General features: G+C 52.6%; 2 protein-coding genes across 9 annotated transcripts in view; one reads left to right on the top strand and one right to left on the bottom strand.

The window, feature by feature from the left end:
- Window positions 1-3609, top strand: part of Hdac5 (histone deacetylase 5) — a 36109-nt gene extending 32500 nt beyond the window's left edge. For all 6 annotated transcript variants that reach the window (XM_015995598.3, XM_006970611.4, XM_006970612.4 and 3 more), the window contains 9 exons: window positions 42-97; window positions 225-312; window positions 1494-1613; window positions 1856-1953; window positions 2115-2233; window positions 2624-2757; window positions 3024-3108; window positions 3233-3398; window positions 3485-3609. In XM_015995598.3, the coding sequence (XP_015851084.1) occupies window positions 42-97; window positions 225-312; window positions 1494-1613; window positions 1856-1953; window positions 2115-2233; window positions 2624-2757; window positions 3024-3108; window positions 3233-3398; window positions 3485-3524 (906 nt within the window). In that variant the 3' untranslated portion in view covers window positions 3525-3609. The remainder of the gene's footprint in view (window positions 1-41; window positions 98-224; window positions 313-1493; window positions 1614-1855; window positions 1954-2114; window positions 2234-2623; window positions 2758-3023; window positions 3109-3232; window positions 3399-3484) is intronic.
- A 1690-nt stretch (window positions 3610-5299) lies between these two features.
- G6pc3 (glucose-6-phosphatase catalytic subunit 3) lies at window positions 5300-9612 on the bottom strand. 3 transcript variants are annotated; one of them, XM_076543415.1, is made up of 7 exons: window positions 9562-9612; window positions 9141-9395; window positions 7246-7352; window positions 6781-6871; window positions 6492-6610; window positions 6172-6313; window positions 5300-5961 (listed from the first exon to the last, which is right to left on the bottom strand). In XM_076543415.1, exons 2-7 carry the CDS (start codon window positions 9356-9358, stop codon window positions 5598-5600), a joined length of 1041 nt encoding a protein of 346 aa, XP_076399530.1. In that variant the 5' UTR covers window positions 9359-9395; window positions 9562-9612; the 3' UTR covers window positions 5300-5597. The 3 variants fall into 3 exon arrangements, with proteins under 3 accessions (XP_076399530.1, XP_076399531.1, XP_006970675.1); XM_076543416.1 differs by lacking the exon at window positions 9562-9612 and having other exon boundaries at window positions 7261-7352; window positions 9141-9490; XM_006970613.4 differs by lacking the exon at window positions 9562-9612 and having other exon boundaries at window positions 9141-9489.
- Window positions 9613-13564: the final 3952 nt, after the last annotated feature.

Raw genomic sequence — 13564 nt, 5'->3', positions numbered from 1 at the left:
ACATGGCTTTCCTGACAGTTGCCTTTCTGCTTGTACTTCAGAATGGATTTGCTATCATCCGGCCCCCAGGACATCATGCCGAGGAGTCCACAGCCATGTGAGTAGCCCTCTGACCCGACCCTGGCCCCCTGCCGCCAGCCCTTCCTTCCTGTCTTTTACCTGAAGCAGACCTCACATCCCTCACATTGACCGCCCTGTCCTCTCCTCCTCCCCACACCCCTCAGGGGATTCTGCTTCTTCAACTCCGTGGCCATCACAGCTAAACTCCTGCAGCAGAAGCTGAACGTGGGCAAGGTCCTCATCGTGGACTGGGTAGGCAGTGGGCTGGGGTGCCTGGGCAGGGATGGGCAGAGCTGTGCCAGAGAAGGCCTTCAGGAGCGCCTCCACCTCCGGGCAGCTCACTCCTACCCTAGATGTACTAGAGCTGCCTCCTTGGCCTCCCATGTTGATAAGTTTATTTTTATTTTATTTTATTTTTTTGGTTTTTCGAGACAGGGTTTCTCTATGTAGCTTTTCACCTTTCCTGGAACTCACTTGGTAGCCCAGGCTGGCCTCAAACTCACAGAGATCCGCCTGGCTCTGCCTCCCGAGTGCTGGGATTAAAGGCGTGCACCACCACCGCCTGGCCCATGTTGATAAGTTTAAATCCTTCCTGTTTCATTGGCAGGGGGGTCCTTGTGTGGTTCCTCCCTGGAGACCTCAGTGTACTTTTAACCTCAGTTTACCTTATCATCCTCCAGCAGCCTCCAACACCCAGACGATTTCCTACCCTGAGCAGTAGGGACAGGGATGCTACCACTACTACCAGAATCCATTTTCCTCCTTGCCCTTACCGTAGGGGCTGCTGTGTGCCAGGAACCTGACACTGTGCTGTTCACAGCCACCCCTAGCAGTGCGAAGTAGACCTCCGTTTGTCTAAGTGAAGACACTGTTTGGGTTACTTAGCTAGGATGCCACACCTCTGCTCCTGAGGCTGTGGGCGTCCCTCAGCCTTCCGCTGTCATGGTTTGGAAAGTGCACTGTGCTTGAGGAAACACTGGGCAGTTGATCAGCAAGGGTACAGTTTTTGAAATCCGATTTTGGTTTAAAAACATGTATTCAGGTATGGTGCACAACTATAATCTCAGCATTCAGGAGGCTGAGGCAGGAGGATTGAGAGTTCAAGGCTAGCCTGGACTACTTAGGGAAACCCTGGCTCAAAGTAAAACCAATTCATTAAATGTTGGAGCCTTCTTCAGAATGTATATGCCTGTGTTAAATTTCCTACCAGCCTGGGTTTCTCTTGCCCTTCAGTGAAATGGGTTCTGCAGGGAGATAAACCATATCCATCCCATGGCTCTAGAGCCTGGCCTCAATGTCACAGCCCCGGACAGAGCCTTTGGTAGGCTCATCTTCGGAGCTGATGGTAGGGTGGGCGGGGAACAGGTGGCATGTTAACCTTTGGATTAGAGCTTAGATGGATGCCCAAAGCACCCTCCACTTATCCTCGTCAGGACATTCACCATGGCAACGGCACCCAGCAAGCATTCTACAATGACCCCTCTGTGCTCTACATCTCCCTGCATCGCTATGACAATGGGAACTTCTTTCCGGGCTCTGGGGCTCCTGAAGAGGTACAACTCCTGGGCCTTCATGTGAGCCCTTCTGGGAGGTAGCAGGCCGTGGCACGAAGCCACAGAAGCCCATTCATGGTGCTGGTCCCTGTGGCATTCGAGGGCTCCTAGTGGGAGGACCACACAGGTCTGACTGCCAGTCGGGCAACACAGAGGTCAATGGAGTGAGACCTTGGAGGCAGGGGGTGGGGTAATGTTTGGGGTCCAGGGCAGTGGTAGTAACCTCTCCTACCTTATGCCAGGTTGGTGGAGGGCCAGGCGTGGGGTACAATGTTAATGTGGCGTGGACAGGAGGTGTGGATCCCCCCATTGGCGATGTGGAATACCTGACAGCCTTCAGGTGGGGACTGAAAAGGGCCAAAGGAGGGGTGGGACCCAGAGCTGGCAGGGGCAGCAGGCACTCATTTGGGGTGGTGGAGGGGTATGGCTCCAATGGAGAACAGAGCGTGGCAAGGCTCAGCCTGGCCTCCGCTGGCATTAGCTTGGGCCATCCCTTTACAGGACAGTGGTGATGCCCATTGCTCACGAGTTCTCACCTGACGTCGTCCTAGTCTCCGCTGGGTTTGATGCTGTTGAAGGACATCTGTCTCCACTGGGTGGCTATTCTGTCACCGCCAGATGTGAGCCTACTAGGGGTCTGGGAGGGCGTGGAACACTGAGGCACACGGGACAGGGAATGCGGCGGCACTGCAGGGAGCCAGTCTAAGACTTGCTAGCTCCGCCCACTCTTCTGCCAGCCCTGCCCTGGGGGCTATCAGGTAGAAGTGGAGTAGCAATCGAAGTGTCTTCCACTGAGCTTACTGGCCTTGACCTCCCGGAAATGCACCTCACCTTAGCCTGTCCTCCATGAATTCAGACATCTCACTTCATGGTAGATGTGTTGGGGCTCAAGTCCTGCCGTCACATTGTGTGCTATTTGTCTCATTTCTTGTTTGTTTGTTTGGTTGGTTTTCCTTCCGTCTCTTTGATCACAACTTACCATTCATCCTTCTCTCTGCTCCTGTGCAAAGGTTTTGGCCACCTCACCAGGCAGCTCATGACACTGGCCGGGGGCCGGGTGGTGCTGGCCCTGGAGGGAGGCCACGACTTGACCGCCATCTGTGATGCCTCCGAGGCCTGTGTCTCGGCTCTGCTCAGCGTGGAGGTGAGTGGGAGACACAGAGGGGGGACGACAGGTAGGAGCTGATGGGTCAGCAGGGATGTCCATTTCCCTGGGTCAGGTGGCCCCCATGGGCTCCTTGAGGTTTGCCCAGGTCTGAGAATAGCTGGCCAGGGAGGGCTCTCTGATGAGGGCTTCCTCTCGGAAGCCTGTGCTTGCCGGCCCAGGGATGTCCGGGCGGAATGGGCGTGGTTGGAGAGCTAGGCATCACCCCTCATGCCACTCCAAGACCGCTGTTCTTGTCTCTGCAGCTGCAGCCCTTGGATGAAGCAGTCTTGCAGCAAAAACCCAGCGTCAATGCAGTTACCACACTAGAGAAAGTCATCGAGATCCAGAGTGCGTGGGGACAGGCGGAGGGGCTCACACCCCCACCCGCCCGCATAGGGAACAGGGTGCTGGGGCTCGCAGGCCCGTCTGGGCCCGTCCGCTCTCCCTGAACCTGCCTGTCCCTCTTGCACAGGCAAACACTGGAGCTGTGTACAGAGGTTTGCCACTGGCCTAGGCTGCTCTCTGCGGGAGGCTCAGACAGGTGAGACGGAGGAGGCCGAGACTGTGAGCGCCATGGCCCTGCTTTCTGTGGGGGCTGAGCAGGCCCAGGCTGTTGCCACTCTAGAGCACAGCCCCAGGTAAGCATCTGGCCTCCCACCCCGTGCCCTGGCCTGAGGTAGTGAGTGCTCTCTCCTCAGCGCCCTCCCTGTGCTTGTCCCCACAGGCCGGCAGAGGAACCCATGGAGCAGGAGCCAACCCTGTGACACCCTGGCCCCCATCCCTCCGGGCTTCATCATTGTGATTTTGTTTATTTTTTCTATTAAAAACAAAAAGTCACACATTCAACAACGTGTGCCGTGTGGGTCTCTCAGCCTTGCTTCTCCACGCTGCTCCAAGCACCACCACACGGTCCCTGCCCCAGCTTTAGGAATCCATCCCTTCTGTAGGGGGTTGGGCGCAGCGTCCGTCTGCTTCTCCTCTCTTGTTATCTCACCCTCAATTCGCTGTCCTCTTTTCTTTTTTACCTTAGACAGGACTCCCAGTAGTACCTCCAATTCTGGAGCTGCCTGAGATGGGGACCGTTAAGTTGGTGCCTCGGCTTCGGCTGGCTTCCGGGGGAATGCCTTAATTTCACCTCCGCCCCTCTCTGCCCTCAGAAGGACCCATTACTATTGCAGAGTGGAGGTGGGGTAGACTTCCACCCTACACTCCCCTCTCCTCTCTGGCCTCAGCACTGCAGACTTGGGCCCAGATTTCTTGTTTCGTACTCCCAGGAGCCCAGCGGGTTCAGGGTGATCTGCAGCAGCTGAGTTAGGAGAGGCCAGGGGGACCCGCATACACAGACAGGTTCTCCACCTTATTCTGTTGATCTCCCTGCCTTGTGCTGACCGGTCGTAGAGGGGAGAACGTGGACTCTGGGTGGGAGCTTCAACTTCTTGCAAGCCCCTTTGATGTACTGGACCAGATTTTCTTCAGCTGCCAGCCTGCTGCATGGGGAAGGATCAAGACTTGATTCCCTCCGGAGCCTTTTTGCTTTGGAGCCTGGAGATGCTCAAGGAGGTGGTTCTCAAATGGACAGGGCCAGAACCCTGTCTAGAAGCCAGGGCGGGGTGGGGGTGGGGCTCTCAGCAGGAACCCTGTGTCCAGAGGTTGGACCCCTCAGGCTTCCAGTCGATGTGGTCTAGCCTGTAGGAAACCAAAGATGGGAAGCGGCTCCTAGGGGGCCAGCTCTTCCTCCCTGTACCACTCTCTCTCCTTCCATCCCCAGGGCCCAGCAATCTGTTTACATAGTATCCTGATGGGGGCCTGAGCAGGGCTGAGGGAACGGAGTTATCAGTTTGCTGTGTCTGTGTGCTGTCTAGAGCTCCTCGCACTGAGCCCAGGGCTCCAGGCCTCTCCCTTTCCCCGTGGGCTGGTCTTGCTCTCATGTAAACCCACTCCTGCTGTCTTCCTGGACGTGGAGTTTAGCGAAGTACTCTGTATCCTGTCACACTGTGCGTCCTGTGTAAATAAACTTGTTGGTGGCAGTGCCTTCTGGGAATAATGTCTGTTCTCTGGGTTCCCAAACGGAGTAAAAGTTCTCATTCCTTTCCTTTTTTTTTTTTTTTTTGTTTTGTTTTTTGTTTTGCTTTTTGAGACAGGGTTTCTCTGTGTAGCTTTTCGCCTTTTCCTGGAACTCACTTGGTAGTCCAGGCTGGCCTCGAACTCACAGAGATCCACCTGCCTCTGCTTCCCGAGTGCTGGGATTAAAGGCGTGCGCCACCACTGCCCGGCGTCTCATTCCTTTCCTAATGCTGCCTTTCTTCAGCCTTGGACTAGAATTCAGTCTGAGAAGTAGGGGGGCTAGGGTGGGAGATCTCCATTCTACTGGGGGTGTCCACTGAATTGCTGCCACCTATCTCAGGAGAGCTCTGCTGTGGCCTGGCAGGGAGGAGAGGTGAGGTCTCAGCCCCTTTTACTTCTGTCTTTGTATAGGGCAGAGACGCCACTGTTACGTATGCGTCAGTGGAGCTGTGAGCACAGGCAAGGAAGGAATCCAGAAGTTTCAAGAGCTTTATTGGGACCTTCCTGAGCTGTTTGTCAGTGTCAGGAACCCAGCCCCCCATCCCCACCTTGCCTGCTGCTGTTTTTGCTTTGTGGGGACCCTGGGGGAAGGCAGGCAGGAGACAGCCTCCTTGGGAAACAGGTCCTTCTTTAAAGGGGGCTAACACTGCAGGACACGAGACAGAAAAGATGTTCAGTGTGATCCGGGCCTGCTCTGGAGCCCAGAAAGACTGCCTCTTAGAGTGTGGTGGTCGAGGAGTGTTGGGCAAGAGAATGGCAGGAGGCAGGAGACCTCAGGAGGAGCGGACGGGTGGTGCCTCCTGGGCACTGAAGGTGTGCACCACCCAGGGCACCAGGGCCAAGACCAGGCAGGGCCAGAGGGTGTATTTGAGGAAGTTGAAGATGTAGAAGAGGCTGATCTGAGGTGGGTGGCCCAGCCATTCCAGGATGACCAGCAGCCCCATCGCCAGCATAAAGCATGCTATCTTCTGACCATTTCCTAGGTGTGCCCGCCGTATCTGGGCATAACAGGGAGAGTGTAGGGCGATGCCAAGACCCAGGGCAGCTCCCGAGTCCCGGCTCAGTGAGGCAAAGGGCCGACTGTCCAAACGCACCCACTCGGGCCGCTCACACCACTTGAAAGCCAGGTTGACGGACCTGTGGGGAAGAAGAGTTTTTGCCAGGAGAGACTGGAATCCAGAGAGCCACCGGCTGTTAGCTGTCTTCCCTTGGGGGCCTGCTCGCACGTATATTGACTCGGCATCTCTGTCTAGGAACAGTTCATGTGTCTTTTCACGGCCACAGTGAACCAGAGACCCACCATCTAGGTACAGGGCCCAGCTGCCCAGACTCCAAAGCAGGACTTACCAGGAAAGATCCAGGCCTAATGTAAAGAGAGTCCAATACGTGAGGCTGGCACCCAGCATGAGGGCCAGAGCAGTCAACCCATAGAAGCTGAGTTCCCGTTCCATGGGCACCCGGGGGGCCATCAGCCACCCAAGGGCAGCACCTAAAGGGATGCAAAACAGTTTCAAGATGTTTGAGGACATGATCCACCCCCTCACCTGCAATTCATCCCGGCAGGAAATCAGAGGCAAAGGTGGGGACCTTGAGTTGGCTCTACAGAAGCCGGGGATGCTGGGAAGTCCTCCCACTGCCACAGACACCCTCTGGTCCCAGTTGCTCACCACTTATAAGGCCCGCCAACACCTGGTGAGGGAAATGTGCCAAGAGGAAGACCCGAGATAGGCCGACAGCCAATAGGAAGGTGCAATAAGCCAGGCTAGGAATCGCCCTTACCCAGGGGCTGGAAAGAAGACAAAAGGCGGGGAGGGGAGGGGCTTTCTTCAGCATCTAAAGACTTCAGCGTTTGAACCAGCGCCCCCAGGTCACCACAGCTCTAGCTCCCAAACTAACACGCCGTGGAGACTTTGGGGTCCACAATGCTCCTACCGGTGGACAGTATCGTGGTCGTACCTGTGGGACCGAGAGGCCACCTGAGAAGAAATGGCTGTCATTATGGGCCAGAGAGCGGCTCCGGTGACCATGCAGTGGCCAGAAGGGCTGCCTGCCGGGAGATCCAGAAGTTCACGGTGAAAAAACAGAGGTGAGACCCGAGCCCCCTCCGGTGACCCCTCACCACATCTGCCTCCCCTGGAGGTGAAGACAGCTTGCCAGTAGCAGCCTATCTCTTCCCCTGAGGACTTTCTCTCAAGGTCACTGTTCTCGGGCTTCTGCCTTGCCACGTCCCTGGCTTTACGCTCTGTGAGGTGGTTACCTGGCACGAGGCAGGTCACTCAGCCTGGTCTTTCCCAGAGTTTGTTTTCGGAATCAGTAACTGAGAGGCTGGGCCTGTTTGGACCATCCTAGCTGAAGTACATGGAAATGTTTATCCTAACCTTAACCACACCAAGAATGGGAGGAAGCTGGAACTTTTCCCACCTGGACCGGACTCACAAGAAGAGGGGAACTGATGAACCTGGATTGGAGTCTGGCTGGAGTACCCAGACTCATGCACCCACCAAAAGGGCCTGTGTCCAAACAGAAACCTGGAAGACACAAGATAGAAGACCACGCTGACACACACACCCAGTGCTAAGGGACACTAGGAATCCGGAAGACCTGCTGGATGCACTCAGAAGGCTACTCCGATTCTAGCTATTGTCTTACCAGGATTCTCTACTTTGGAATACAGAAAAGCACACATTTTCTTTTAAAAGTGATCTGGAGGCCAGAGGTTGTGGAGAGAGACTGTGTACATGTGCTCAGAGACACGTGTCCCACTCTTACCCCTCCCACTGCATGGCCAGCTCTTCTTGGGACATGGCCTTCATGACCTCCCTCCCCATCCCTGATCCCGCTCTCAGGTCCCCGGTTCAGCCTGGATTACCCACTCCTGAATTATATAGGTGAGTGTCTCGAGTGCAAAATTGGGAGGAGAAAATGTACAGAAGGGTCTGAGAAAGACATCCCCCCCCCCAAAAAAAAAATCCAACTCCCTTGGCCTAGCGGGTGCTTGTCTGGCCTCTGGAGAGCCCAACATAGAGGAGGCTGCTGTGGCCAGGAAGAGAAAAGGCAGGAGAGCGGGAAGCAAAAAGCTGGAGGTGGGGAAGAGTTCAGAGGAGACGGGCCTTTCCTCACCCAAACCTGGGCCTCACACACATCAAGTGCTGGCCACAAAGCTATAAAACGGATATGGGGTCAGCCATACTAGTGCATGCCTGTCATCCCAGCACTAGGGAGACCGAGGCAAGAGGACCACCATTCCGGCCCAGATAGTGAGACCTTGTTTCAGTGGAGGAGGAGGATTAGGGGCTTTGTTGCTCCGATATTAAGCACTGGTCTTAGCCAGACTGAAGGAGGGAAGAGCACAGAGCATAGGATGGGGGCCGTTAGGCCAGAAGGAAGTGATGAGACAACCGCTTTTAGTTTACAAGTAAGGATGCAGCCCTTGTGGAAAAGGGCCGGAGGGAGGGGGACTCCTAGTCTGCTTTTCAGTAAGTCAGTCTAGCCCATTCAGTGTCTCTTTAAGAACCTCCCTTTCTACTTCAGGGCTGGGGACTGGGCAAAAACAGCTGAGGTGGAGCTGCACTTCCAGTCCCTCCCTTCCACACTCTAAAGACCAAACAAACCAACCAAGCGGCACAGATAAACCCCAAGGGCCGCAGGAGGCTCAGCAGTACGGGACCCTGGCTTCTTAGAATGAGAAAGCTAACTAGTGACTGCTAGGGAAAGAAGAGAGGTGTCCCTGCAGGGAGGGCAAGGCTTCCTTCTAGCCTCTAAAGTTTGGTTGGTGCCTTCTAAACTTCTCTGGGCACTCTATAACCAGGGGGCCTTGTTAAAATGCAGATCTGGCCTGGAGCCTGAGCTTCTGTGTTTCTAGAAGTCTGCAAGCACTGCCTATGCTCTTGAGCGGGAGCCAGGGACCACACCTTCATTTAGAAAGCACCTGCTGCCTAGCCCAAGTTAACCGAATGAACCGGTGAATAAAACGGCCGGCTAAGAAAGAAGACTTTCGGCTACCTAAATTATTTAGAATAATTGCTAATAATGGATTCCCAACTACAACTAAATTTGGAGTTTCGGAATCAGTAGGTCTGAGGCGGGGACTGATTTGCAGTTGGACACGCACGCCCCTCAAGTCATTCCGGATTGAGACAGTTCGAGGATGGGTGGAAGGCGAGGTCTGCGGCCAAGATATTAAAAAAAGAAACTCAAGGTGAAAACTAGGGCCTAAGGGATAGTAAGGGTGGCATTGACTTTGAGGTACGTACTCGAGGGAGATCAGGACCTCAAAGGGGTAGGGGGCCCAGGATGCCCGAAGGGGTCTGTCTCACCACTTGAAGATGAGGTTGAGCCACTCAGTGATGAAGGTGATCCAGAGCACGGAGATGCCCAGTCGGCGGGAGGCGTAGTAGGCCGCGGGGAAGAAGAATATGAAGAGGTTCTTGGGATCGCCCAGAAAGGTGACCCAGAGCCACATGTTCTCTAGCCCGGGGAGCCGGTTCTGCAGCGCTTCGGCCATGGCGATGCCCGCGATCAGCGTGGACTCCATGGTGAGTCAGGGGTCCGTCAGGCTGGCGTCGGTCAGGCTGGTAGGGCGCAGGCGGGAGGGAACCCCGTCAAACGCCGAGCGGCGGCTCCCCGCCGGCACCCCGGAGCCCACCCCTTCTCGCCCCGGGCCCCGCCCTCCCCGCCGGGGGTCTAAAACAAGCCCCGCCCCCGCCCCGCCCCGCCCCCGCAGTCCCCGGCACGCGCCCGTTGGGCTTGTGGCGGGTACTGTTTCCCTACGACGCTCTTTCCCCGGCCTTCCTCTCTACTGGACAGCGGAGGGGACAAACCTTTGCGAAGGCGTTTCCTCGGGGCCCCACGTGGCCGCTGTTGCCAGCACGTGGGCTGCCGGCGTAGCGGAGAAACCCGCTGCTGTTCCGGGTCAGGGGACAGAGGAACCTGGGGACCGGTGGTGTGTCCCGGTGGTTCCCTGTTCTGCTGCGGAGAAGGCGGATGTCGTCTAATCTCCAGGGTCGGGGTACCTGCTGAATCCGACCTCTCTTCTCCAACATCACTACCCACTTCTCTCAACTCGAGATCATTTGCTCAGGATTCTCCCATGCTACTTCATCTTCAACTCGATTTTGAGATGTCTTTCCTCAAGAACCCAGGGCTTACATGTGTGTGTTATGTGCGAGAAACTCGCCTTGCCCTCACCTCTACGACCCTCCTGCCGTAAAAATTTCCTCGCTGGGCAGATCAACCAAGTGGTAGTCATGAGAAGAGGAAGGGAGCGTGCCTACAGTTTTTGAAATAATTTGGAGGGGACACAGAAGAAATCACAGCCGTTTTAGTGAAAGTCTGCTTATAGGTGGAGGCATGAGCCTGTCGAGGCAGCTCTTCGATTTCTTTTTTTTTTTTTTTTCTTTTCTTTTCTTTTTTTTTTTTTCAAGACAGTTTCATTATGTAGCCTTGGCTGTTCTGGAACTCACTCTGTAGACCAGGCTGGGCTCGAACTCACAGAGATCAGCCTGCCTCTGCCTCCCGAGTGCTGGGATTAAAGGCATGCGCCACCATGCCCAGCGCTCTTCATTTTTTAGTGCCTCAAGCTACTTTGGTCTTGAAGTTTTCCAAAGAGTGGATGAGAATGAGGCTGTGAAATTAAGAAGGTGTTGTGGAGGGAAGCTGGATGTAAATCTCAGTCAGTTCGTGACCTTGCAAGTGTTTTTCATGCGGGGCGGTGGTGGCGCACGCCTTTAATCCCAGCACTCGGGAGGCAGAGCCAGGCGGATCTCTGTGAGTTCGAGGCCAGCCTGGTCTCCAAAGCGAGTTCCAGGAAAGGCGCAAAGCTACACAGAGAAACCCTGTCTCGAAAAACCAAAAAAAAAAAAGAAAGAAAGAAAAAGAAAAGAAAGTGTAGAAAGTGTTTTCAGTTGCTACAAGAAGCCAAAAGTTCATATGGAGTTTACATATTTATTTATTTTTGAGACAGAGCCCTGGCTGTCCTGGAACTCACTAGATCAGGTTGGCCTTGAGTTCACAGAGATCCACCTGCCTCTGCTGGGGTTAAGCTTGAGTTTATTTAGTTTTGAGATAAATCTGGCTCAGGCTGGTCTTGAACTCCCAATTCCATAAGGAGTGCTGTTGTGATTATAGGCATGGGCCACCACTACCCACCTTTTTTTTTTTTTTTTTTTTTTGAGATAGTGTTTTTCTGTTTAACACCCCTGGCTGTCCTGGAACTCACTCTGTAGACCATGTTGGCCTCCAACTCACAGAGATCCACCTGCCTCTGCCTCCCAAGTGCTGGGATTAAAGGTGTGCGCCACCACTGCTGGGCCACTGCCCACTTTTTTTTTTTTATTTTTTATTTTTGGTTTTTCGAGACAGGGTTTCTCTGTGTAGCTTTGCACCTTTCCTGGAACTTGTTCTGTAGACCAGGCTGGCCTTGAACTCACAAAGATCTGCCTGCCTCTCGAGTGCTGGGATTAAAGGCGTGTGCTACCACTACTCGGTCTTGGAAATTCTGCTCTGGCTCCAGACTCTAAAGTCATAACTTCATCAATCTATACCAGCACCCTGATTTATTATAGTTTATTTTGAGTTACTAGGAATTCAACCCAAGGCCTGGCACAAAAGAGTCAAGTCTTCAACCACTGAACTATATCCTCAAGCCATGCTTTATGACTTTTTAAAAATTTAAAAACTGTTATTAATTTTTTCATTTATTATTGTTTGTATATGTCTGGAGGACAAAGAGTTGGTTTTCCCAGTAAAACCTTTTCACCCACCATGAGGGTACTGGGAATTGAACTTTGGTCTCTGGAAGACTTAAATTGTGGGGACTTGAGAGATGGTTCAACAGTTAAGTGCTTGCTGCTCCTGCTGAGGACCCAGGTTCATTTCCCAGCACTCACATGTGGTTCACAACTATCTGTGACTCCACAGGGGATCTGATACCATCTTCTGACCACCACAGGGCATGTGGCATGCATACATATATGTGCAGGAAAAATACTTACTCATAAAAGTAAAATAGTGTAGGCTGGTGGCACACGCCTATTATCCCAGCACTCGGGAGGCAGAGGCATGAAGATCTCAGTGAGTTTAAGGCCATCCTGGTTTACAAAGCTAGTTCCAAGACAGCCAAAGCTCTGTTACACAGAGAAAACCTGTCTCCAAAAACCAAAATAAGTAAATAAGATAAAATAAATAAAGTTAATAAACATTTAAAAATGATTTAAATTGTGTCCAATTCTGAGTAGTGTCATGGAATCTGGATCTATCATGCTCCATCCAGCCTGGGATGTGGATCACTCCTTTGTCTAAGATCCATGCTGTACATGCTATTTAATCCATTTGTCAATTAGACATCTTGATAAGGAGATCAACTCTTTTGGAATCAAAGTACTTGTGTTCAAGTAATTCTTATTTTACTTAATGATGACCCAATGGTGATGTGATTCAGAAATGCCAAAGAGAAGCTTCCTTTAAGTGAATGGTGAAAGTCCTGACAGATACTTTGAAACCGAGAGACGCACTCATGAAACTTTTATATGATATATTGTTTAAAAAAAATTCTATTTCAATTAGAAGTTGTTAAGCTCTTACTGGGCCTAGCATAAACTTTGTCATCTGTATGTATGAATAGAAAACAACGTTCTCTGTAGACATTCCTACTTTCAGAGTTTCAGGCGTGCACTGGGGAAGGGGGAGACTCCTTATGTCACACAAAGTGGAGTCAGGGCTGAGGATGCAGTGGCGGTAGAAGGTCCTGGGTTCAACCCCAGCACTCCTCCTCTCCTGGAGACGTGGAGTTATCCACGATTTACTATAGGGCCAGAGCAGAAAGACACAACACTCCTCTGAGAAAAGCCTAAGCATGGAGGAGAATTTTTATGTCTATTAAAATGATTGTACCAGCCGGGTAGTGGTGTCGCATGCCTTTAATCCCAGCACTCGGGAGGCAGAGGCAGGAGGATCTCTGTGAATTCGAGGCCAGCCTAGGCTACAGAGTGAGTTCCAGGACAGGCTTCAAAGCTACTCAGAGAAACCCTGTCTTGAAAAACCAAAAAAAAAAGATTGTACCAATGCTGCCAACACAAGGAAGTTTTTGCCTGTTGGAGCACAAGGAAACACTTTTGAACTTTGTTCAGGCTCACTAGTAGTGCCAAAGCTGGCCCTCTGCCTCCCTCTAAGCTAGAGAAAGGTCAACCGGTTTCTCATAGTTTTATATTATGGGTTGGGCGGATGAAGGATGGCAGTTGGTGGTGAGAGGTTTAAAAGTGCATCTGCGTGGTCTGGTCTACAGAGTGAGTTCCAGGACAGCCAGAGCTGCTACATAGAGAAACCTTGTCTTGAAAAACAAACAAACAAACAAACAAACAAACAAACAAACAAAAAACCAAAAGTGCATCTGCACAGTTCCTTCCATAAGGTCAGTAAAGCATTGTATGTGAGATGGATATTATTGGGGGAGGGGAGCAGACCCCTCCCAAAGCCCTTTGTCATTGTGACTATTCCTTGTTCCCGACTTTCCTTCTTTCCTTTTTATTTCTCCTGGTTTTTAGTGGTGCTGAGACCTGAACAATGGGTATGTGCTCTCTGAGCTACATTCCAGAGCTGTTCCTCCTTTTTACCTGGCTTTCTGGGAGAGAGGGCACACAGGGAGACAGAAGTGTTCTGGGTCCCAAAGGTGATAGGTGATCCTGGGGTGACTTATTTATTTAGCTCCTGTATGACATGCATGTATGCGTTATATCACTTAAGC

The sequence above is a fragment of the Peromyscus maniculatus genome, chromosome 8 (genome assembly GCF_049852395.1).
Source record: "Peromyscus maniculatus bairdii isolate BWxNUB_F1_BW_parent chromosome 8, HU_Pman_BW_mat_3.1, whole genome shotgun sequence".
Taxonomy (NCBI): Eukaryota; Metazoa; Chordata; class Mammalia; order Rodentia; family Cricetidae; genus Peromyscus; species Peromyscus maniculatus.
This window is presented reverse-complemented; position numbering and strand designations above follow the sequence as displayed.